Raw genomic sequence first — 19,980 nt, forward strand, 5'->3', positions numbered from 1 at the left:
AGTTGAAGTCGATTTTATAAAGGTTGAAAGAAAAGGATGTACCAAGCAAAACAATATAGCATTCGTCAAGTACGTAGGGAAACAGAAGCCAGGAGGGGAGAACATTTTTTTTTTTTTTCGCATTACCCTTCGACTCTGTTTAAAATATTTTCCTTCGTTTTATGCATCAGTGTTGTCAGGGGTAAGGATATTGCTACATATCACTTTGAAGAGTTTCAGTGTGATTGGTTATTTTAGTAGTTATTGGTGTACCTCCCCCCCTCAGACAGCCCTGGATCCGGCCCTGGCTCTAGCATCTGTGTTTTTGCGTCTTTCGTATTTTCATTCCCTTTTGTTTTACCAACACCATTAGTGTACCTTACTCTAAAGACGACCGGACATTAAACGCGTTCCATGGTGCTGCATATCGTGGCGACCACTGTTTTTTTACAAGTCTTCGCAATAATTTTGTGGACTTCGTTTTACAAACCAATACTCCTTTATACCGGGTGTTCAGAAAGTAACTATGTAGTGCCATGTTGTGGTGTGCTAAGTGATGATTGATATGATTGTCAATTAGTAATACAACATTTTCCATTGTTTGACATATTTGAACCATATTTGACCAGGTATTTGTATTTGTTACTGCAAGTTATGTATTTGTATTTGTAAAATACGCCAAGTTATGAAACTGCATAGTTACTTTCTGAACACCTTATATACTTACCCTGTCCGTCCGCTTGGGAGACAGAATCTCAACAAATGCTTGAATGTTCACCATCAATTTTGGCCAGGCCGTAGAGGGTGAAAAATTAGAAATTCAGTTCTGTGATCAAAGTGATCCATCCAGCAGAAGTGGTAGAAATCAAGTATATCCGTGGGAGCGCGGTGGCTCAGTGGTAGAGCGTTCACCTCTGGTGCTTGGGGTCCCTGGTTGGATCCCAGCTCGCGCCGTGTGGACTTTGTGGTGGACAAACACCGTGCTCGTGGGTTTTCTCGGGGTTCTCCCGTTTCCTCCCACTTTCTTCATTCCACCATTTCACTCATTTCTCATTATCACTGTCTCCTTTAGCCTAACCGGCATAAACGTGGGACGTTAAACTTAAAGATTTAATTTTTGAACCATATCCGCTTTTAACGTCGATCACTATAGAGCAACAACGATAATAGATTGCGAAAAGCGATTTGCTTCAATCGATTAAGCGACCCAAAAATACAGTTACTCTCTACTCTCAACTTTTTACTAAGACTGGAAGGGACAAAAATTCATTACAGAGCTTTCTGTTTCAATATTGATCAAGAGCTCTTTAGTGGGTAAGCGGTTAGCGTACGCACCTTTGGCGTGGGAGACCGGATTCGATTCCCGGCGGGAGCTCATATGTTTCGAATTCCACGTCAATAGGTCCCGTCTCATATAACCTAGTTGCTCAAAGAGACGTTAAACTGAAAATCAACTGGACTCAATATTGATCAACATAAAACAAAATGTGGAGATATTTTTTTGGAATCGATTTAGCGTTCTACGAATAGTACCGTCTTTTCAACCTTCTATACAAACCGGAAACAGTAGAAATCCAGACATTTTCATTTTTAACATTAATCGCTATAAAGTAAAAACGCTAATGAATAACGAGAAGCAGTTTTCTGCAGTAAATTAAACGTCTCAAGAATATATTCCATCTCCTCTCTAATTTCTGTACTAAAACCGCAAGTGTAGAATCTACTACCACTTCTGGTTTCAACATTGAGAAAGTATCACGGCATACAACTTGAGACAATTCCCGGTGGGAATTCATGCGGCTTGGTTTCCACGTTAATCAGTAGGTCCACATCTCATATAGCCTCGCTGTTGAACGGGACGTAAAACTCAAAATCAACTCAAATCAACAACTTGAGACAAATAAGGAGGACGCAAATTCAACCTGTAGAGCACTCATCTCTAATGCAAGGATCATATCTTTAATCCCAGGCCACACAGGGGAGCTTTCTTATTTTGCCATTCCATTAATTCCTTCAGGATCATCCGTTTGCGTTTTAATAGAGGACCTGAAACTATAAGTTTTATTTATTAATTTTTTCAATCTGATTTCTATAATTGTGTCATTTCCTGTAATTTTTTTTTTTCTAGAAAAGGCATAATAAGTTTGGCTTTGATAGATAGCTTATTTCATGCTCATGTTAGGCGATTTTCATAGGCTTGAAATTTAAGTTAGTTTTTCTTTTCGGTTAGAAGAGAAAACTGTTCAAAAACACAGTCGCAAAATTAGTAATTAATAATCACAGAAAAATTAGTAGTTTATTAACACCGTTAGTCATAAATTTCTCTTAACAGAGTTCCTCGTGATAGTATCGAACGAAATTGCAATCAATATGTTTATTAATTGCTTTAATTTATATTTGGTTTCCGATAAATTTGAAGAAGTACTGTTCTTTCCTATATACTGTAAAGTTCTGTTTATGCAGGTATAGGTAGAGCAAATGTAGAGGAAATTACAGTCCGAATCGTTTTCCCACTACCGACTCTTATTACAAAAATCCTCTATACACAGTTTATTACAAATATCACTATATTGTCAATTCTCTAATACTGGGTAAAGAGACGTGACCCAAGACCCGAGCAACCTAGAGAAGGATCTCCACAGAGCTCCGGAACAAGCTAGGTGACTGAGGTTAGGAGTCCCAACAAAGCTCCGAGCAAGCTGAGTGGGAAGAGGGAACCCTAGAGTTCTAAGCAAACAAGAGGTTTTAGGTTAGGTATCTCCTAGAGCTCCAGAGCAAGCTAAAGGAAGGGTGACTAGTATGATGCCTGTCGAAATTCTCTCAGTTATACAGGTGTTCCAGGTGAGGTGGTGGCGCTGGTGTTCCTTCGTTGTCACGTGACCAGTGGCGTCGTTGGTTTTCCTGTCGTCTGCCACCTATGGCGCACATGGTTGGTACTTGTAAATATAAACACGTGTTGGTTGTTTATAAACAAAACTATGTGAGATATTACAATATTTACGTTTGTCCCTTGGAAAAACTCGAGAGAAAATTATTTAAAGATTATATTTAGTAAAAATTGGAGATTGTGAGTATACAGTAATGACTCGGATTCCACTGTAATAACAGGTCGCATCTTTCGTAACATCGAAGGACGCCATAAGGATATAAATAGTAAAAAATCGCAGATTGCAATCCTGTACATTTTTGTAAAAGTGACCTTTTTTTTTTTTTACCTCAGCAGTCACCAGCTCGAGAAAAAAAAAACATGTTAAACAAAGGCTGTCTCATAAAAGACGCCGGATTTGAAGCTGCTATAAATCGAATTTATTTGAAACAAACAAAATATATCATTCTCTCCAGAAGATGTTGAGGTTTAAATGTGAAACACAATACCGGTTATATGACCCGCGTCCCCTATTAGCACTACACGCGATCGCTCGGTCCGTGAAATTAACCATCAGGCGTCCACACATTTCCCCATCAACTTTGTTGAGGACACATCGAATTTCTTGTTTGAGTTCCAACAGATTACGGGGTTTGTTCTGGTAAACTCGTGACAGCGTACCCCCATAGAAAAAAGTCACAAGGTGTCAGGTTACAAGATCGAGGTGGGTAGGTTTGGTCTCCTCGTAACGAGATTAGTCTGTCCGGGAACTTTTCGCACAGCAGAGTGGTTGTCTTCTGAAGTGTGGCATGTTACGCCGTCTTGTTGGAACCATGAATTGTTGATGTCCATTTGATCCAAACGGGCTCAAAGGAAAGCAGTGAGCATCGCACGATAAAGAATTCCATTCACTGACAGCCCTTCCTTATACATCTTTAAAAAAGTAAGGACAGATTAAGCCCCCACTCCAAAGCCCACACCAAATCGTAACTCGCTGAGGATGCATGTCTTCTACGTGAATTACTCTTGGGTTCTCTGATTCCCATATTCGGTAATTATGTTTGTTCACAAAAGCAGTTTAAATGGAAGTGAGCTTCCTCTGAGAAAATGATACGTTTTGTGAAACCATGACACTCTCATTACTTTTCCAGGATCTGTTGCACAAATTGCCGTCGTTTTCCATGATCCGCTGGTTTAAGTTCCTGTGTTACCTGAACTCTGTACGGGTGTAAGTGCAAATCTGTTGTTAAGTTCTGTGCATTGTTGCTGGACCATGTGCATTTCTTGAGCACGACGGCGACATGATTTTCCCGGATTCACAGTAACAGAATCACACATAGCAACAGCATTTGCCTCACTCCGGCCACTTGGAGGGCGTCCAGGGCTTTTGATGTCTACTATTGAACCGGTTTGTTCAAATTTCTGAGCAACCTGCGAACAGTGGATTCATTTGATGCATTGTTGTGTCCAAGAATCGTCCGAGTTTCCGAACAGCTTCCGCGAAACTTTCACCATTCTTGTAGTGAGTTTTAACAATCAACACTCGCTGTTTCTTACTGTATCTTTCTGTGACGATACTCCACAAACATTGACCTGGAAAACAAAAGCACAGCATCGAAACAAAACCTCAATAATCACTGATAACAAAACATGCAAAAACAGTGTTGCCAACAAGAATAAATAAAAATAATGGATTTTTCAAATCCGGCGTTCTTTTTGAGACACTCTTTGGTTTCTAATTAAGTTATTTTGTATAATCACTGCTTTGAATTTTAGATTTTTGAAAATTTTACTTCGGCGTTATTTATGGATAATTATAATTATAAATTTCTTACAAGCATTTTTCTGGTAATTATCGTAAAGGTAAGTGTATGATAGATTTTCCCCATCGCCTGGCATGCGTCAATAGATGACATATACTGTCGTAATTTAAGTTTTTTCTATAACTAATCTTAATGAAAAATTGATGAAACCAATGCATGTAATTATGTCTGCTCGTAATTAGCATCTCTTACTACTAAAATTTTCACTCACTTAAAAGATATTATTTTTTCCCCTTTCATAATCACATCTAGTTAGATTTCATGCTTGTCAACCCACGATTAGAAAAAGCGACACTTATTCCTTGTTAAAAGTGTGATAGTTTCAATGTCAGTTTTATTTATTTATTTATTTTTTTTTTCAGTGTGGGTTTGGTAAATACTTGTCTCAACTCTGTAAAGCTACTACATTTCATAGAAGAAGAAAACTTTTTGAAAATTTGTCTGAGTCAGTCACAAAATTGGTGAACGTTTCCGTGACTCTCACGCAGAACAAATTTTAAATATCAACAAGGTCACCCTGTCGACATTTCTTTTTCAGTTATCAATCCGAAGATTCGCTTCCAGCAGCTCTTCAGGCAGTACTACCCTCGTGACATGTAACTTTTAAAACCTATAACACACAAAGTGTGAAAAAAGTGACTGACTGCTCCGAAATTCGATGAAAAAAGTGACTGACTTTTCCGAAATTCGAACCCGGGACTTTCGGCATACCGTGCCTATGTGTTAACCACGACGCCACCCAGTTTGCTTTCCAGAACAGCCCCCCCCCCCACTCTCTTACTCTCGAGGTCGGTGCTCTCATTTCGGACCACGTGGGTTGCACCACAGACCAGTGCTGTGATTGGACAATCCTGCGTCCATATACCTAGCACGTTATGACGGTTGTGATTTCATATATGCTAATGAAAGGAGAAAACAACTGATTTTTTTTTTTTTTTCACGCCAGATCCTATACAGGTGTCAATTCTATAACACACAAAAAGTGAAAAAGTGACTCACTGGGGGTGACTCTTCTGGGAAGCGGACTGGGTGGCATAGTGATGATCGCATCTGCGCGGTATGCTGGAGATCGCGGGTTGGAGTCTCGGTCCTGTTATTGTTGTACATAAATTACTGCAGTCTTGCGAAACGTAGAGATTTCAACGTCTCAGAAATCAAATTTTAATGTAGGATCAATCCAACGCAATTAGCTACAGAAATACGTGAATATGACTGTAATTGGTGGATTAAATTGAAGAGACTTTTACTTGGACTAACCTTGGACATCTGGACTAAGTAATTGGGAAATTTTCAATGAGAAGTTACATCTTCCTCAGCAACGTTTTCTTAAAGCTCACCACATGGTACTCCGTTATAACACAGAAGTATTTAAAAAAAAAAAAAGTTTTAAGAATTAAAATATATACAAATACCGCGATATTATCTGTAAGAAAAGTTACACTTTTAAAAAATTTGAACTTCCACAGAATCACTTTGAAACTTTTTTTGATATTACTCAAAACTTTGAGTGGTGCAGATGTACTATATGGCTATCATATTGAGACCTCAAACAGTACCGGTCTTCTATTTGTGAATAACGCAATGCATTTTCTGCTTCGGTTGACTTGTGATTAGTATCCACAAGCTGATATTTCATTTTTTCATTTTTCACACGGCACAGTTTGTTGGCACATTTTCAATAGTTATTTTGTTGAAAGCAATAATGGAATTCCAATATAATATTTTGTCCCTATTGCGGGTGGTGATTATGTTTTTAGATACATTTCCTAGATAAAATAACTTCATATAACAAATATCCACTTCCATTCTCTCTCTCTTCATTAAGCTGGCTAAAATGACAGAAGAATACCAAGATTAGTCCAAATGAATAGTTATAATGATAACCAGTTTATTTCCTTAAGTTGTTATATTGAAAGGAAATTATTCTTACTCGAGAACGAAAAGCTTAACTGAGGACCGTAAACCATGAAATCTTTTCGATTTGAGGCGAGGAACCTGTGAGTAAAGACAGAGTACTTAAGACGCCCCATCACAGCGAAATTAAATTACCGCTGATTTTACAGTAATTATGTGATATATTCAAACAGAGAAAAGATAATTGAAAAGTGGAACAAGAGCTCGCTAGACAATATTATTTTACATGAGATACCGTTATCACGATTCACTTATCCGCTTTAGATTTCCAGTCATTTAGAAAATCGGCATTTATTTTCGCGTTTTTAAATGGCTGCAGACCGAAAGCTACTAGGTAATTCGTGATAACGGTACCTCATGCAAAATAATATTCTCTAGCGCGCTGTAGCTCCACATTTGATTTTATTTTATCTATTTGAAGACATCACGTAATTAGTGTAAAATTAGCGATATTTTAATTTCGTAGTGATTAGATGTCTTAAGGTAATGTAGAAGTAGTTATTCTAAATGACGTAAAGGTGTGAAATTTGCTAATTGTAACTTTTAGAGCTTCCTCTATATGTATATATTTAAAAAAATCACATCCCGTAAGGTGGAATGGTGCTTTTCTTTTTAAATCCATGCAGTGGTTTTGGGTAGTATAACGAAGGGTCAATTTACATGCTCATTCATGAAGTAGTAATGAAATAGCCACACTTCTCGACAAACTCTATTATTTAATTAGAGAAATGATATACCACAATTTTGTTTTATTTTACAAAGAGGAATGTGTATTATTTTTTCCAGTTGGAGCGTCTTCAGGCAGAGAATGCATCCGAGTGGGGAAAACGAGAGCGTCTGGAGACAGAGAAACTAGGCCTCGAACGAGACAATAAAAAACTCAGAGCAGAACTCCGGGACCTTCAGGAGAGGCTGGAAAGGAGAGGTCGGCCGCTGTCTACGGCAGACGCTGAATTGCGACAATTACAACAAGATCTAGCAGATAGAAATAAGGTAAAAGTACTACCAATGTTCTTCATGTCTAAACACGAATTTAATTTTAGGAGGTTCTTTTCTTTTTTGGTGGGCAACGTCAAAGAATTAAATTTTCTTTCTACCTAATGCTAATCATCTTACGTATTGATACAGTCATGCTTTCTTCCTAAATATAAGGTTCAATTAAATGTAAATGTCCATTTACATGGAAGTGCTTCATTACAGAAGTTGGCCTCACAAACTCACCATAATTTCCACCAAGCGGGCTTTGTTGTGGATAAACAATGTACATATAGGTTTTCTCGGGGTTCTTCCGTTTCCTCCCACTTCCATCATTCCACTGTTTCATTAACATCATTAATATATTGTCGGATAGATGTAAATATTTGATTCTCAAAATCAGTCAGTTTACATATCGATTGATTACTGATTATTACTGATCGGACTGTAATGTAGAAAGTTATTTATTTTATTTTATTTTATTTTTATTTATTTATTTATTTATTTATTTTTTGTGTTTATTATCAGTGTGACGAATACGTAAACGAATGAAGCACTTTGAAAGAGAGCTGTGACCAGTGTCGGACTGGCCAAGTTGAGGGCCCTTGGCGCGGGTTCTTGAAGGCCCCCCATATATATATATATTTGGTGCCTTCCATTTCAACTCAGGCAAAAAAATATAAAATTGTACCATCACCATCTCAGATATTGTTGAAACTTTTTTTTTATAGCAACTAGACATGTTTTTAAGAGACCCGTATTTTTTGTTTTGTCGAAAAAAATTTTCCCGCCAAGTAATGGGCCATCAAAGACGGGGAGTACAATTTATGAATTGTAGAAGACATGGAAAATGGTCAACTTCGGAGCCTCACCATTCGGCTATGGAGACAGGTAGAGTTATAATTCTTGTTGTGGTATGTACATAAGGATATAAATAAACTATATTTTATTATAGTTTGGTTTGCGCATGCGTATCTTTTTGTACATAAATTAACAAATGAACATCAATTTATCTGAAAAGTCGAAGTTTGCGAATTTTTTTCGAGCACTTCCGTTTCGAATTTTAAAATTCTGTTTTCGCAGTTGGTAAGACCTGGTTAGCCGCTTTCCGAAAAAAAATTTGTATCGCTTCTGTGTGCAACCGTTTTGTCGCAAAAAATTCGAGAAATTGTAAAATTTTCAAAAATCGCAATTTTTGGTCGCCATTTTCTCGAAAACACCATCTTTTAAAATTCTGAAATTTTGTCAGATGGTTCAACTTTACATGAAAAATGAACACACCAAATACCATTCTCGACCAATGCTTCATGAATTAACTGCAGCCTTTTAAAGTTAGCGAAGTTTCGTTAACTTTGATGTCACAGTTAGCAACACTGAGAACAATAAAAGTGCAATGATTTGATGATGTTTGTGGTTCACATTCGTTAAATGAAGAATAAAAGGTTTTCTTGACTGTTTTTTTTACATTATTTTGATTAAGAAGGCTCTCTGAAATAGTAAAATGAGCCTCCCCCTACTGCTCCGTTTTGTTTTCTTAAACCGAAATAATCTGAGGTGGAAATTACGATTACGAAACACACAAATTTTAAGTTTACTTGAAATGGCCATCCAATAAATTCTGATGATCTACAAAAGCCTGAACTATTACCTCAGTGATGATTTGGGATGCTCCAGACAAAGTCTCAATTAAGTGCGATGTCATTACAGTGATCGAAAAAGGACAAAAAGTTAAAAAAATCGAAATGTTTTCTTACGCGTTACAAAGAAATTTACTGACTTTTTAAACAGAACAATCCCAACATAAGAATGGGTGACTCGGAATTTTACAGTATTCGACTAAAATGGGTTAGTCCGCAACCTGCGAGGGAAGTGTGTATGTGTGTGTGTGTGTGTATTGTGCAAATTTTAAGTTAGCTGGTACTGCGTTGCTACAAATCAAAGGTGCAGTCTGTATTGAAGCTGTCATGAGTGACCTATTTCCTTCAGTAGTATGATCCGTAGAAAATAACTTCTTTAAGAATGTGGTGAATGTCCTGGAGTGGAAGGAATAAGTGTATAGTCTTTAATTATTGATCCTGATGAAAATGAAAGTGTTACGTATGCCAAATGGGAAAACAATAATCTCGTTAAAAAACTGTGCCACTTTCTGTTTTCGTATCGTACACTGCTGGTTTAACTGTAAGAATTGTAATTCATGACTACAACCAGAAAATCCAAAGAGAATTAATTGCCACCGAAAAGCACCGTATAAAATTTAAAGATACAAATTCTATTTTACTTCATGTGGACTTCGCTGAAAACTGGACTGTTATTTTGCAAAGTGAAATTCAGAGTTATCACCGAAATATGAAATAACTGACAGTTTTGTTGTAATAAACGACGATAAAAAACACGATTCGGCTCATGTACTCATAGCCATAGACAAGATTCTAAAAATACTCGAAAAAAAGCGAAAATATATTTTATAGAAAAAGGTGAAAATAAGTGTCTACAGTTTCCTAAATCGTGTCAGTGATTTCAGATGGTGCTGCATCCCACTTTAAAAATCGCTTTCAGGTGTTCGAGATGCAGACAGGTCCGATAAAGCAATGGTTTTGCAGTGAAACCGGCCATGCAAGGGTCTCTGCGACGGTATTAGGGGAAGGGGGGGGGGAGTTGTAAAGAATGCGGCAACGCGGCATAACCTTAAGCAAAAACAGATACACAGTATTAAAACCGCAGAAGAAAAAATGAGATGAAATCTTTAAGTTTTACGTCCCACGCTTATGCCGGTTAGGCTAAAGAAGAAGGTGATTATGAGAAATGAATGAAATGGTGGAATGCAGAAAGTGGGAGGAAACAGGATAACCCGAGAAAACCCACGAGCACGGTGTTTGTCCACCACAAAGCCCACACGGTGCGAGCTTGGATCGAACCAGGGACCCCAAACACCGGACGTGAACGCTCTACCACTGAGCCACCGCGCCCCCACTAAAACCGCGGAAGAATTCGTGAGTATAGTGCAAGTACAAACTCCGGGTATTACTCTCGTTTTGTTGCCTGGAACTGAATTCGACGACTTCCGGAAGAAAAAAAAAAAGGGAAAGTATGCGACCAGTAACTGGTATTCAACGGTCATCTTTGGCTTTCGGAAAATGGCGAAGTTTTTATGGCAGTAACGGGTGACCATGAACTAACTTTATGCTTCACCCAAAATCAAACTTTTGCAATTCAAAGTGTAGATTTAAGAAATCTCCAAAAAGGAACTTTTGTTACATACATATATGTATGATAACCAGTGGTGCGTAGAAGAAATGTTATTAATAAATCATGAATTACGTGAAGTTGAAGTGCTGTTTATGCTTCCACATGGACCTTCAGCATTTGTGACAATCGACAATGTGCTACGCAGGGGCGGATCCAGGACGGACTTCTGGAAGGGGAGGGGGGTAATACTGCTACTTTGAGCTACTTTTAAGAGCTCCAAACTCTGAGATCGGTTTTATTTATATATAAAATAAAAAAGTTTCTTCCCCCTAAATCCACTCCTGGACGAGTGGTGAGTGAGCCAACACCTGTTGGAGTACCTGCACGGTTACATGCTATTAGCGAAGAAGACACCAACCAAGCAAATGATGGTTCCATGTAAAAAAATATATATATATATATATATATAATAATAATAATAATAATAATAATAATAATAATAATAATAAAAATAAAATCAATGAAATTTTCTTTCCGAAGACCATTTTAAGTAAGTGAACTTGAAATTTGTGTGTTTCGTAATCGTAATTTCCACCTCAGATTATTTCGGTTTAAGAAAACGGAGGAGTAGGGGGAGGCTCATTTTACTATTTCAGAGAGCCTTCTTAATCAAAATAATGAAAAAAAAAACAGTCAAGAAAACCTTTTATTCTTCATTTAACGAATGTGAACCACAAACATCTTCAAATCATTGCACTTTTATTGTTCTCAGTGTTGCTAACTGTGACATCAAAGTTAACGAAACTTCGCTAACTTTAAAAGGCTGCAGTTAATTCATGAAGCATTGGTCGAGAATGGTATTTGGTGTGTTCATTATTCATGTAAAGTTGAACCATCTGACAAAATTTCAGAATTTTAAAAGATGGTGTTTTCGAGAAAATGGCGACCAAAAATTGCGATTTTTGAAAATTTTACAATTTCTCGAATTTTTTGCGACAAAACGGTTGCACACAGAAGCGATACAAAATTTTTTTCGGAAAGCGGCTAACCAGGTCTTACCAACCGTGAAAACAGAATTTTAAAATTCGAAACGGAAGTGCTCGAAAAAAATTCGCAAACTTCGACTTTTCAGATAAATTGATGTTCATTTGTTAATTTATGTACAAAAAGATACGCATGCGCAAACCAAACTATAATAAAATATAGTTTATTTATATCCTTATGTACATACCACAACAAGAATTATAACTCTACCTGTCTCCATAGCCGAATGGTGAGGCTCCGAAGTTGACCATTTTCCATGTCTTCTACAATTCATAAATTGTACTCCCCGTCTTTGATGGCCCACTACTTGGCGGGAAAATTTTTTTCGACAAAACAAAAAAAATATGGGTCTCTTAAAAACATGTCTAGTTGCTATAAAAAAAAGTTTCAACAATATCTGAGATGGTGATGGTACATGCTCTGCCTGAATTGAAATGGAAGGCACCATATATATATATATATATATATATATATATATATATATATATATATATATATATATATATATAATATATATATATATAATATATAATATAGTCAGTTGCAAAACATGATAAGTGACAAAATCATATTTTCTGTATTGAATAAATATGTAGTACAAAATAGATCGCAAAAAAAAGTTACAATAATACTGAAACAATCGAACATAATGGTGAAGTTACTTCAGTTATTTTGACAGTTTTTTTACGCAATTCTTCAATTGAAGAAGCATTTTTTTTTTCTTTTCTTTTCTAAGAGGAAGACTCAAGAAAGCATTCGCGATCTCAAAAATTCGACCAAGGCCTACAGGTCCTGCGCCTCATGATCCCTCCGGCCTTTCGGGTCCTTGGTGATCGTCAGGTAGCCAACGTGGCCTGTCCGGCATTGGCTGTGACTGACTCAGCTAGATAATACTGGCTAGTGCTTTCGTTTTCCATTTATAACTAGAGATGCAAAAAAGCCAGCTTTTTTGAATCGGGTTTTTTTTTTTTTTTTTTTTTTTTTACATAAAAGCCGGCTTTTTTGGGAACAAAACGAGAATTTTGGAAATTTTGGCTTTTTTCATTTTCATGATTTTTCTATCTAAATAGCTTTCTTATAGAATATTCTCTAGTTAGATAAGAATTCCATGACCTAAATGTAATATTTCGCTCTGAAATTCACCATCAAGATGGATGGAGCACATGTTTTACGAATTAAAGCTAACATGAAGAATGTAGTATTTGAGGGCAATTTTAGAGGCTATTTAACTTTATTTTAACTTTTGAGTTATCGACATCTTTTTTCTTCTCTATATCATTTTGGTTTGTCATCCGTGTTTCATTTCTAAGAGCTTATAGTACTCTAGCTTCTAGCGCAAAAGTTAAACTTGCCCGTTTTTCTATTTATTCGTCAAAGCATACGTTTTTCAATATATCCGTCAAACCGTACTTCCACATTTCTGTTATACTGTAGCTTTGAAGTGATTTAGCAATAATTTTCCGGACACAACCTTCAATACCAATTTATACAAATAATCAGTAGCGGATTTAGAAAAGTACTTTAGTAGGGGTTTTTCTGATTGTTTCGTTTCCTAAAAAGTCCTATTTATTTGGGAGGTGCTTGAAGTTTATGAGTACAGGCATAACTAATATTTCGTTTCGTTTATATGTTTAGCAATAATCTTCCGGATACAACCTTAAAAATCATTTTATACTGAGAATCAGTGGCGGATTTAGAAAGTATTTTGGGAAGGGTTTTTCTTACTAATGTTTAGTTTTTCTAAACATTCGTAATTTTTATTTGACGGGAGCTTAAAGTTTATGAGTAAAGGCATAACTAATAGATATTTTGTTTTCCGTAACTTTGGGGAACGGGTTTCGGTTCGAAAGGCCGCCCCCCTAACCTTCGCAAAACCGTCACTGCTGGTAATTAGTAATAATAACGATTTAAAAACAATAAGTAAGGAAGTCGGCCAACTCACAGTACACGCACTATTTCTACATTCACAGATAGAATGAAGAGAAGCTTTGTCAGAATGGTTGAATCCCGGACTTCCCGATAGAAACGCAAAAGCTAATCACTCAGTCATGTTTGCTGTGCAGTTGTATTTAGCTTAACTTAAATATATTCCGTAGTCTTTTTTTTTTTTTTTTGGGGGGGGGGGGGAAGTTCCGTAATGATATGTTGAATCCCTCTTGTTAAAAATTCAGAAAACTTTAGGATTGGGTAAACCGTGATGGCGGTTATATAAAACTTAACTGTAGAATTTCAAGAATATACAGAAACAAAAGCTCTAGATGTGCAGCCTTTAAGTGTATCATATAAATCTAAGTATTTCTCTTATGTTTTACTTTAATTTTATTTTGTTTCAAAAAGTGGGTATGGAATATTTTGAAGTAAAAATACTACATACTATTTTGCTAGTTATTTGTGTATTTTTTAAAAAGAAGTGTTTACTGTTAGGGTTGGCTGGTTTACACAACTTTTTTTTAAATAACTGGTTTAAACCAAAAAAATAAAAAGAATGAAAAATGCGAAACGTGTGAACTTCGTGGTGACGTTTCCAGATATCAAACCACCTGCAATAGTTTTATTTCCCTTTCACTTTTTAATCAAGGTGTCCCATGTTCAATTCTCGGTCGAACCACAACCCTTCTTTCATGCGTAAACCAAGTAGCGGTTCGGATGTCAGTTTAAGCGAAAGTCTTCTCGTTGATAACCTCGGTATTTCGTAAGGATGTTAAGCCTAAACATACGATACAAACCAAATTGTATATTTCTGCATGCCTAAATGCCTGTTGTTTTATAAAGAAGCCAAGATTGCTTAAATATATTGATAGAAATTGCCAAAATTTATCGATTGCCTACGTAGCTTCCAACATTAGCTTGGATTAGACTTTCAATGATATCTACGTACTAAATTTGTAATTTAATACCTCAGTTTTAGCGTACTGATTATGATATATTGACCTCAAAATTTTACATGCAAAGCAATAACAGGATTTTCCCGATGGCTAGGGCGGGAGATTCTCAATTTAAGAAATTTACTGACCGGACTTCTTTAAGCTTATGGGAGTTCTTCCGGCATAACCCCGCTGTTGCATAATAACACCAAGGCGAAACAAACTTATTTCTGTGAATATGTAATATAAATACATAAAGCAAAATATCTAAATCAAAAAAGCCTGGTTTAAACATCCCCCAAAAAGTGGGTTTTTGGCATTTTCAAAAACAACCATGGTTCTTGCCAACTCTGCTTGCTTTTGTATGTAGGAGGTTAAAAAATTCTTATTATATACATTGGTTAATCCCGTGGAATTCATAATGTAAATATGTTGAAGAAAAATTGTTCGAAATATCTTTTCGAAATTCATAGTTTATTTTCGAGGTTTTATATTATTATCAGTATCAACCACTAATTAAATGATTTTTTGTGTTATAGAGAAGCGAAACAAAGTCTGCTTTATCAATTTAAAGCAGAATTTTGAAAAAAGCCCAAAATTTTCCAAGCAAAAAAACGAAGCAGAAAAAACCGATTTTTTTTTTCAAAAAAGCCGGTTTTTTTCCGAGCCCTTGCATCTCTATTTATAACATATTGTAACACCCTCTTAAACTACTGTATAATCTAAAATAAAACAAAAGAACCTCCTTCAGCTTCTTCTACTCCACCAAATTATTCACCGTGCCTGACCTATTTTCGACAACTTAGGCTGTTCAGCGTGTCTAGATATGTCTTTTATATATTCTCGACTTCTTCCGGACTTTGCTGTTTTAGCAAGTGATTAGACCTGTTAGGACGTGTGTGAAGGTAGAGATGCAGTCATAGCGAGTTTGGTCCACTGAAGTCGTGCGTTCTTTACACAAGTTCTATGAACTATCAGAATCGAGCAAATCGAATAAATTGGGCTAGAAAAGTAGGAGTGTTTCCGATGCTTGCACAGAGGCTCTAGGGTGATTTTACTTGAGTTCTGCCAGATACCCTTTTAGCTAGTCGATGAACAATATCAATTCGAGGAGTCAACAAGAAGTCACCGTAACCCAGCAGCATGGTCAAGGTAACAACCTGCAAAACCTAAAACTATCGGTTTCCTTTTCATATCTACTAAAAATTCTGCTGTTCACATCCCCCCTCCCCAAAAAATCTTGATCTTAGTACTGCTTTTCTGAACCGATCTCGAGCGACCGTATCTTGATTTTACATTCTAGCTAGAAATTTACATTATCCTCTCCTTAATAGCTGTGTATTCCCCTCAGCTCTTTCGCTAATCTAATATAAATAAAATAAAATAAAGAGTTTGTTTGTGTGTTTGTCTGTCTGTCTGTGTGCGGCCTGGGGACCAAACGAGTGAACCGAGAGCTACCAAAATTTGGTCACGGGTACCTTGGTCCAGGCCCCAGATCAAGGCGAAGCGTTTTTGTCAAAATTCGAACCAGGGGGTTCTCAGAGGGTGTTTACCGGGTAGAAGTAGAAAATGTAGAAAATAACCGATATTAGTGTCGAATTCATAGTTTTCACCGTCGCTGAGATCAATGGTGAAACTCCGATCGCATTAACTTCCAAATTCACCCTATTCCGCTGCGGGACGGGGGTCACCTGGGGGAGTATACCGAGACATGTGAAAGTAATCCAAATTGACCGATATTAGTGTCAAATCCATAGTTTTCGCGGTCGCTAAGATCAATGGTGACACTTCTATTAGCGATGACTTGCAAATTCAGCTACCATCCGGCGTCAGCAGGGGGGGGGGGGTGAGGACGGATATCAAAACATGTAAAAGTAGCCCAAAATAACCGATATTAGTGTCAAATCCATAGTTTTCACGGTTGCTGAAATGAATGATGATACTTCCACAGGCGTTGACTTCCAAATACAGCCCCCATGCGAAGGATAGGTATATTCAGCTAGTCTTCAATAAAACCGAGCCCTATGTCATTAATAATAATCCTTAAATTCAACCCACGATAGTGAGCGATTCTTACTAATGTCTTTCAGAATCGCCTCACACCTCTTTAATCCTGCCTTAGAGTTTTCAAACTGATGGCCACATAGTTTCATTGTCAATGTAAAAAAATAAAAAAAGGTAACACGGGGCGAGATCAGATTTGTAGGTGGAATATAGTAGACAACCTATGTTACAGTTAGCGAAGTACTCCATCACAGATTTGACATATGTAGCCTCACATTGATATGGTGAGGCCTCCACCCATATCAAGTTCTGGCTGTTTCTTGGCAATACGCTTCCTCAGATTCTCCAGAACCATCTTGTAATACGGTCCTTTAACTATATGTGGTTTGATTTGATTTTGAGTTAGCGACCCTTCCAGCAGCGAGGCTATATGAGACGTGGATCTACAACATAACGTGGAATCCGAACCGTATGAGCTCCCGCCTAGAATCGAACCCGAGTCACCCACGTCAAAGGCGTGTATGCGAACCGCTTAGTCACGAGGAAGCTCACTGTAACTGTATATGAGACGGACATTCATGTTACTAGATCATTGTCTCTCAATCAATTATGATCATCAGTACCTTCCCAGCTAATGGAACAATCATGGCTTTTTATGGAGTGTTTTAGCCCTCCGGGTCATAATGAGGTAGGAACGTCTCGACACCAGTTATAACTGATTGCGCAAATGCATCTCCGCCATCAGCACAGAGACGTAATACCTCGCAGCATTTGGTATTACGATCGGGATCAAACTTGCATGGTGGTAGCTTATTAGTGTGTGAAATATCACGTTGTGCAGAGTTTGGTTCCCGAGTTATGCACAATTGAAAAATCATTGGACATAACAAATACCGTTTAAATAGCACTTAAAAAGGTCAGTATTCGCCAGAAAAAATAAAAATCAAATGAAAGATGACTTTTTACGAGTGTGGCTTATTTCACTTGTGAACCATTCAGTTCCTGGGTCTTAATTATTTATTTACTTTTTGTTTAAGGAACTTGCCGATTTGAAGCATGCCCACAGCAAACTCAAGAAGGTGCTGCAAGATAAATCGACGGAGCTAGCGCATGCGGTGAGAAGAGCGGAGCAATATGAGGCGGAAGTGAAAAGATTAAGGGGGCGAGTGGAGGAGCTGAAGAGAGAACTGGCTACAGCTGAGGATGAAGTGGACAGCGCTACTAACAATATACGGTTTGTATTTGTCTGTTTAGCTCTCTTGCAGATACAGCCTACAAGGTGAGTTTGTTATGTTGGAACAACTAACAATGAACATTTGTCACTATAGCATTCACGTGGTGAAAGTGAAGAAATATGATGGAGAAAAATTGGGATGGCCGGCCGTCGGCTGCTCAAATTTGTACGTTCAGCTATATTGCAGACACACCGAGCAGAAGTTGTCATATGCAGTACAGGGGCTGCATAAACTTCAAGCTAATCCTCATCTGAGGATTCTGAGTCATTTGGGTACGTTATGTGACAGTCAAGAATAAACTTACTTTCCAAGTGTAGATTAAAGTAAGAGGGCTCAGTGGTAGAGCGCTCACCTCTAGTGCGATGCGTTCCTGGTTCGATTCCAGGCCAAGTTAACTTGTGGTGGGTAGCATCGTATCTATGGGTTTTCTCGGCGTTCTCCCCTTTCCTCCCACAATATCATTCCATCAGATCTTTCATAATCATTCATTTTAACTAAATCATCCGTCTCCTTTAGTCTAGAGGACTTAAGACGTGGGACGTAAAACGGAATGATTTTATTTATTTATTTATTTATTTATTTATTTATTTATTTATTCGTTGATGAGGCATAAGTAATAGAGGTCCTACATTCTTACTTCATATTTACTATCCAAATGATCCAAATGAATGCGGAATCTGCAAGAAGTTTTTTTTTTAAAGAATGCGTACCTACATTTCACATCATTTCTTCCTGCTGCTTTTATTTCCATCCATAGTTTCCCTATTCTATCCATCTCTTTGTGCACACTTCTCCATATTTGTTCCCGAGGGCATGGCGGCACGTGCTATTGCGCTTACCTATGGTGTGTGGGGTTTCTGATTCGATCTCCGGTGAACTAAGTTTGTGGTGGACAACAACATGTTTGTGGCTTTTCTTGGGGTATTCCCGTTTTCTCCCGCATTGTCACTGCACCAGTTGTTCCACCATCATTCGTCCTTTTGGCCTAAAGAGCATAATCGTAGGACGATAAACTGAAAAATTTCATTTCATTGCATTTTCTATGTTTTCTTTTGTTTCTTTTCTTTCCTTTTTCCCTGCAAGATTGCATCCTAGGACTTGCTCAGTTACATCTTCCAGATCGATCCTTAATATTTGTCCTATCATTATCCTTCTATAATTGTTTTTTGGGTTCTCACTGCTCTAGCGGCTACCGCACAAGGTCCCGGGTTTACCTTTTTCGCTTTTTTCTGCTTAGTACAAAACTGATTAGGTCACCCAAATTTATTCCTCCTTCGGTTTCCTTTTTGTCGTTGGTGCTCCATTTTTTTGTTGGTACATGAAAAAATAGGCCATCCAAATTTTATTCGTTCTTCACTTCTTTTTCTTATTTTGCTTGGTACAAAAGTGAATAGGTCACACAAATTTATCTCTTCGTTTGTTTAAATAGTACAACATGGTCTAGAAATTCTGAGCTAGTTAAAAATTGATTGCTTTGTTTATTTGTGTAGCTCTTTTCTGTTTGGTACAAATTCTAAGTCGGTTAAAAATGGTCTCGTTGGCACAAAAAGAAATTGGACACCCCCAATGAATGGCAGAAAAAAGTATAGAATGCTGATTCTGCTTAGTACAAACTGAATAGGTCACCCAAATTTATTCCTCCTTCGGTTTCTTTTTTGTCGCTGGTGCTCCATTTTTTTGTTGGTACATAAGAAAATAGTCCATCCAAATTTTATTCGTTCTTCACTTCTTTTTCTTATTTTGCTAGGTACAAAACTAAATATTCTACCCAAATTTATTCCTTCATTTATTTGATTAATGGCCCTTCACTTTTTCCAGTTGGTACATAACGAAATAATCCAATCAAATTTTTCTGGTTCGAACAAAACTAAACACTCCATCCAAATTTGAGTATTACAAAATAAAATGAAATTCTGAGTTAGTTAGAAAATAGTCCTTCTTGCTACAAAATTGGAAATCTCACTCAAGAGACCTTCGTTTGTTTAAATAGTACACTGTTAGCTAAATTGGACCTTCTTCGCTTTTTCTGGTTAGTACAAAAAACAGGCCACTCAAATTTATTCCATCGTTTGTTTAAATAGTACAAAAAG

General features: G+C 37.2%; 1 protein-coding gene across 4 annotated transcripts in view; it reads left to right on the forward strand.

Annotated features, from left to right (window-relative positions):
• Positions 1–19,980, forward strand: part of LOC145674668 (coiled-coil domain-containing protein 102A) — a 93,810-nt gene that overhangs the window by 51,672 nt on the left and 22,158 nt on the right. For all 4 annotated transcript variants that reach the window (XR_014129012.1, XR_014129011.1, XM_081744893.1 and 1 more), the window contains exons 6-7: positions 7,369–7,575; positions 17,693–17,889. Coding sequence is in view for 2 of the 4 variants with exons in the window: in XM_081744893.1 (XP_081601019.1) it covers positions 7,369–7,575; positions 17,693–17,889 (404 nt within the window). In the remaining 2 variants the exon portion in view is untranslated. The remainder of the gene's footprint in view (positions 1–7,368; positions 7,576–17,692; positions 17,890–19,980) is intronic.

Source organism: Thermobia domestica, chromosome 17 (genome assembly GCF_964235325.1).
Source record: "Thermobia domestica chromosome 17, izTheDome1.hap1.1, whole genome shotgun sequence".
Classification (NCBI taxonomy): domain Eukaryota; kingdom Metazoa; phylum Arthropoda; class Insecta; order Zygentoma; family Lepismatidae; genus Thermobia; species Thermobia domestica.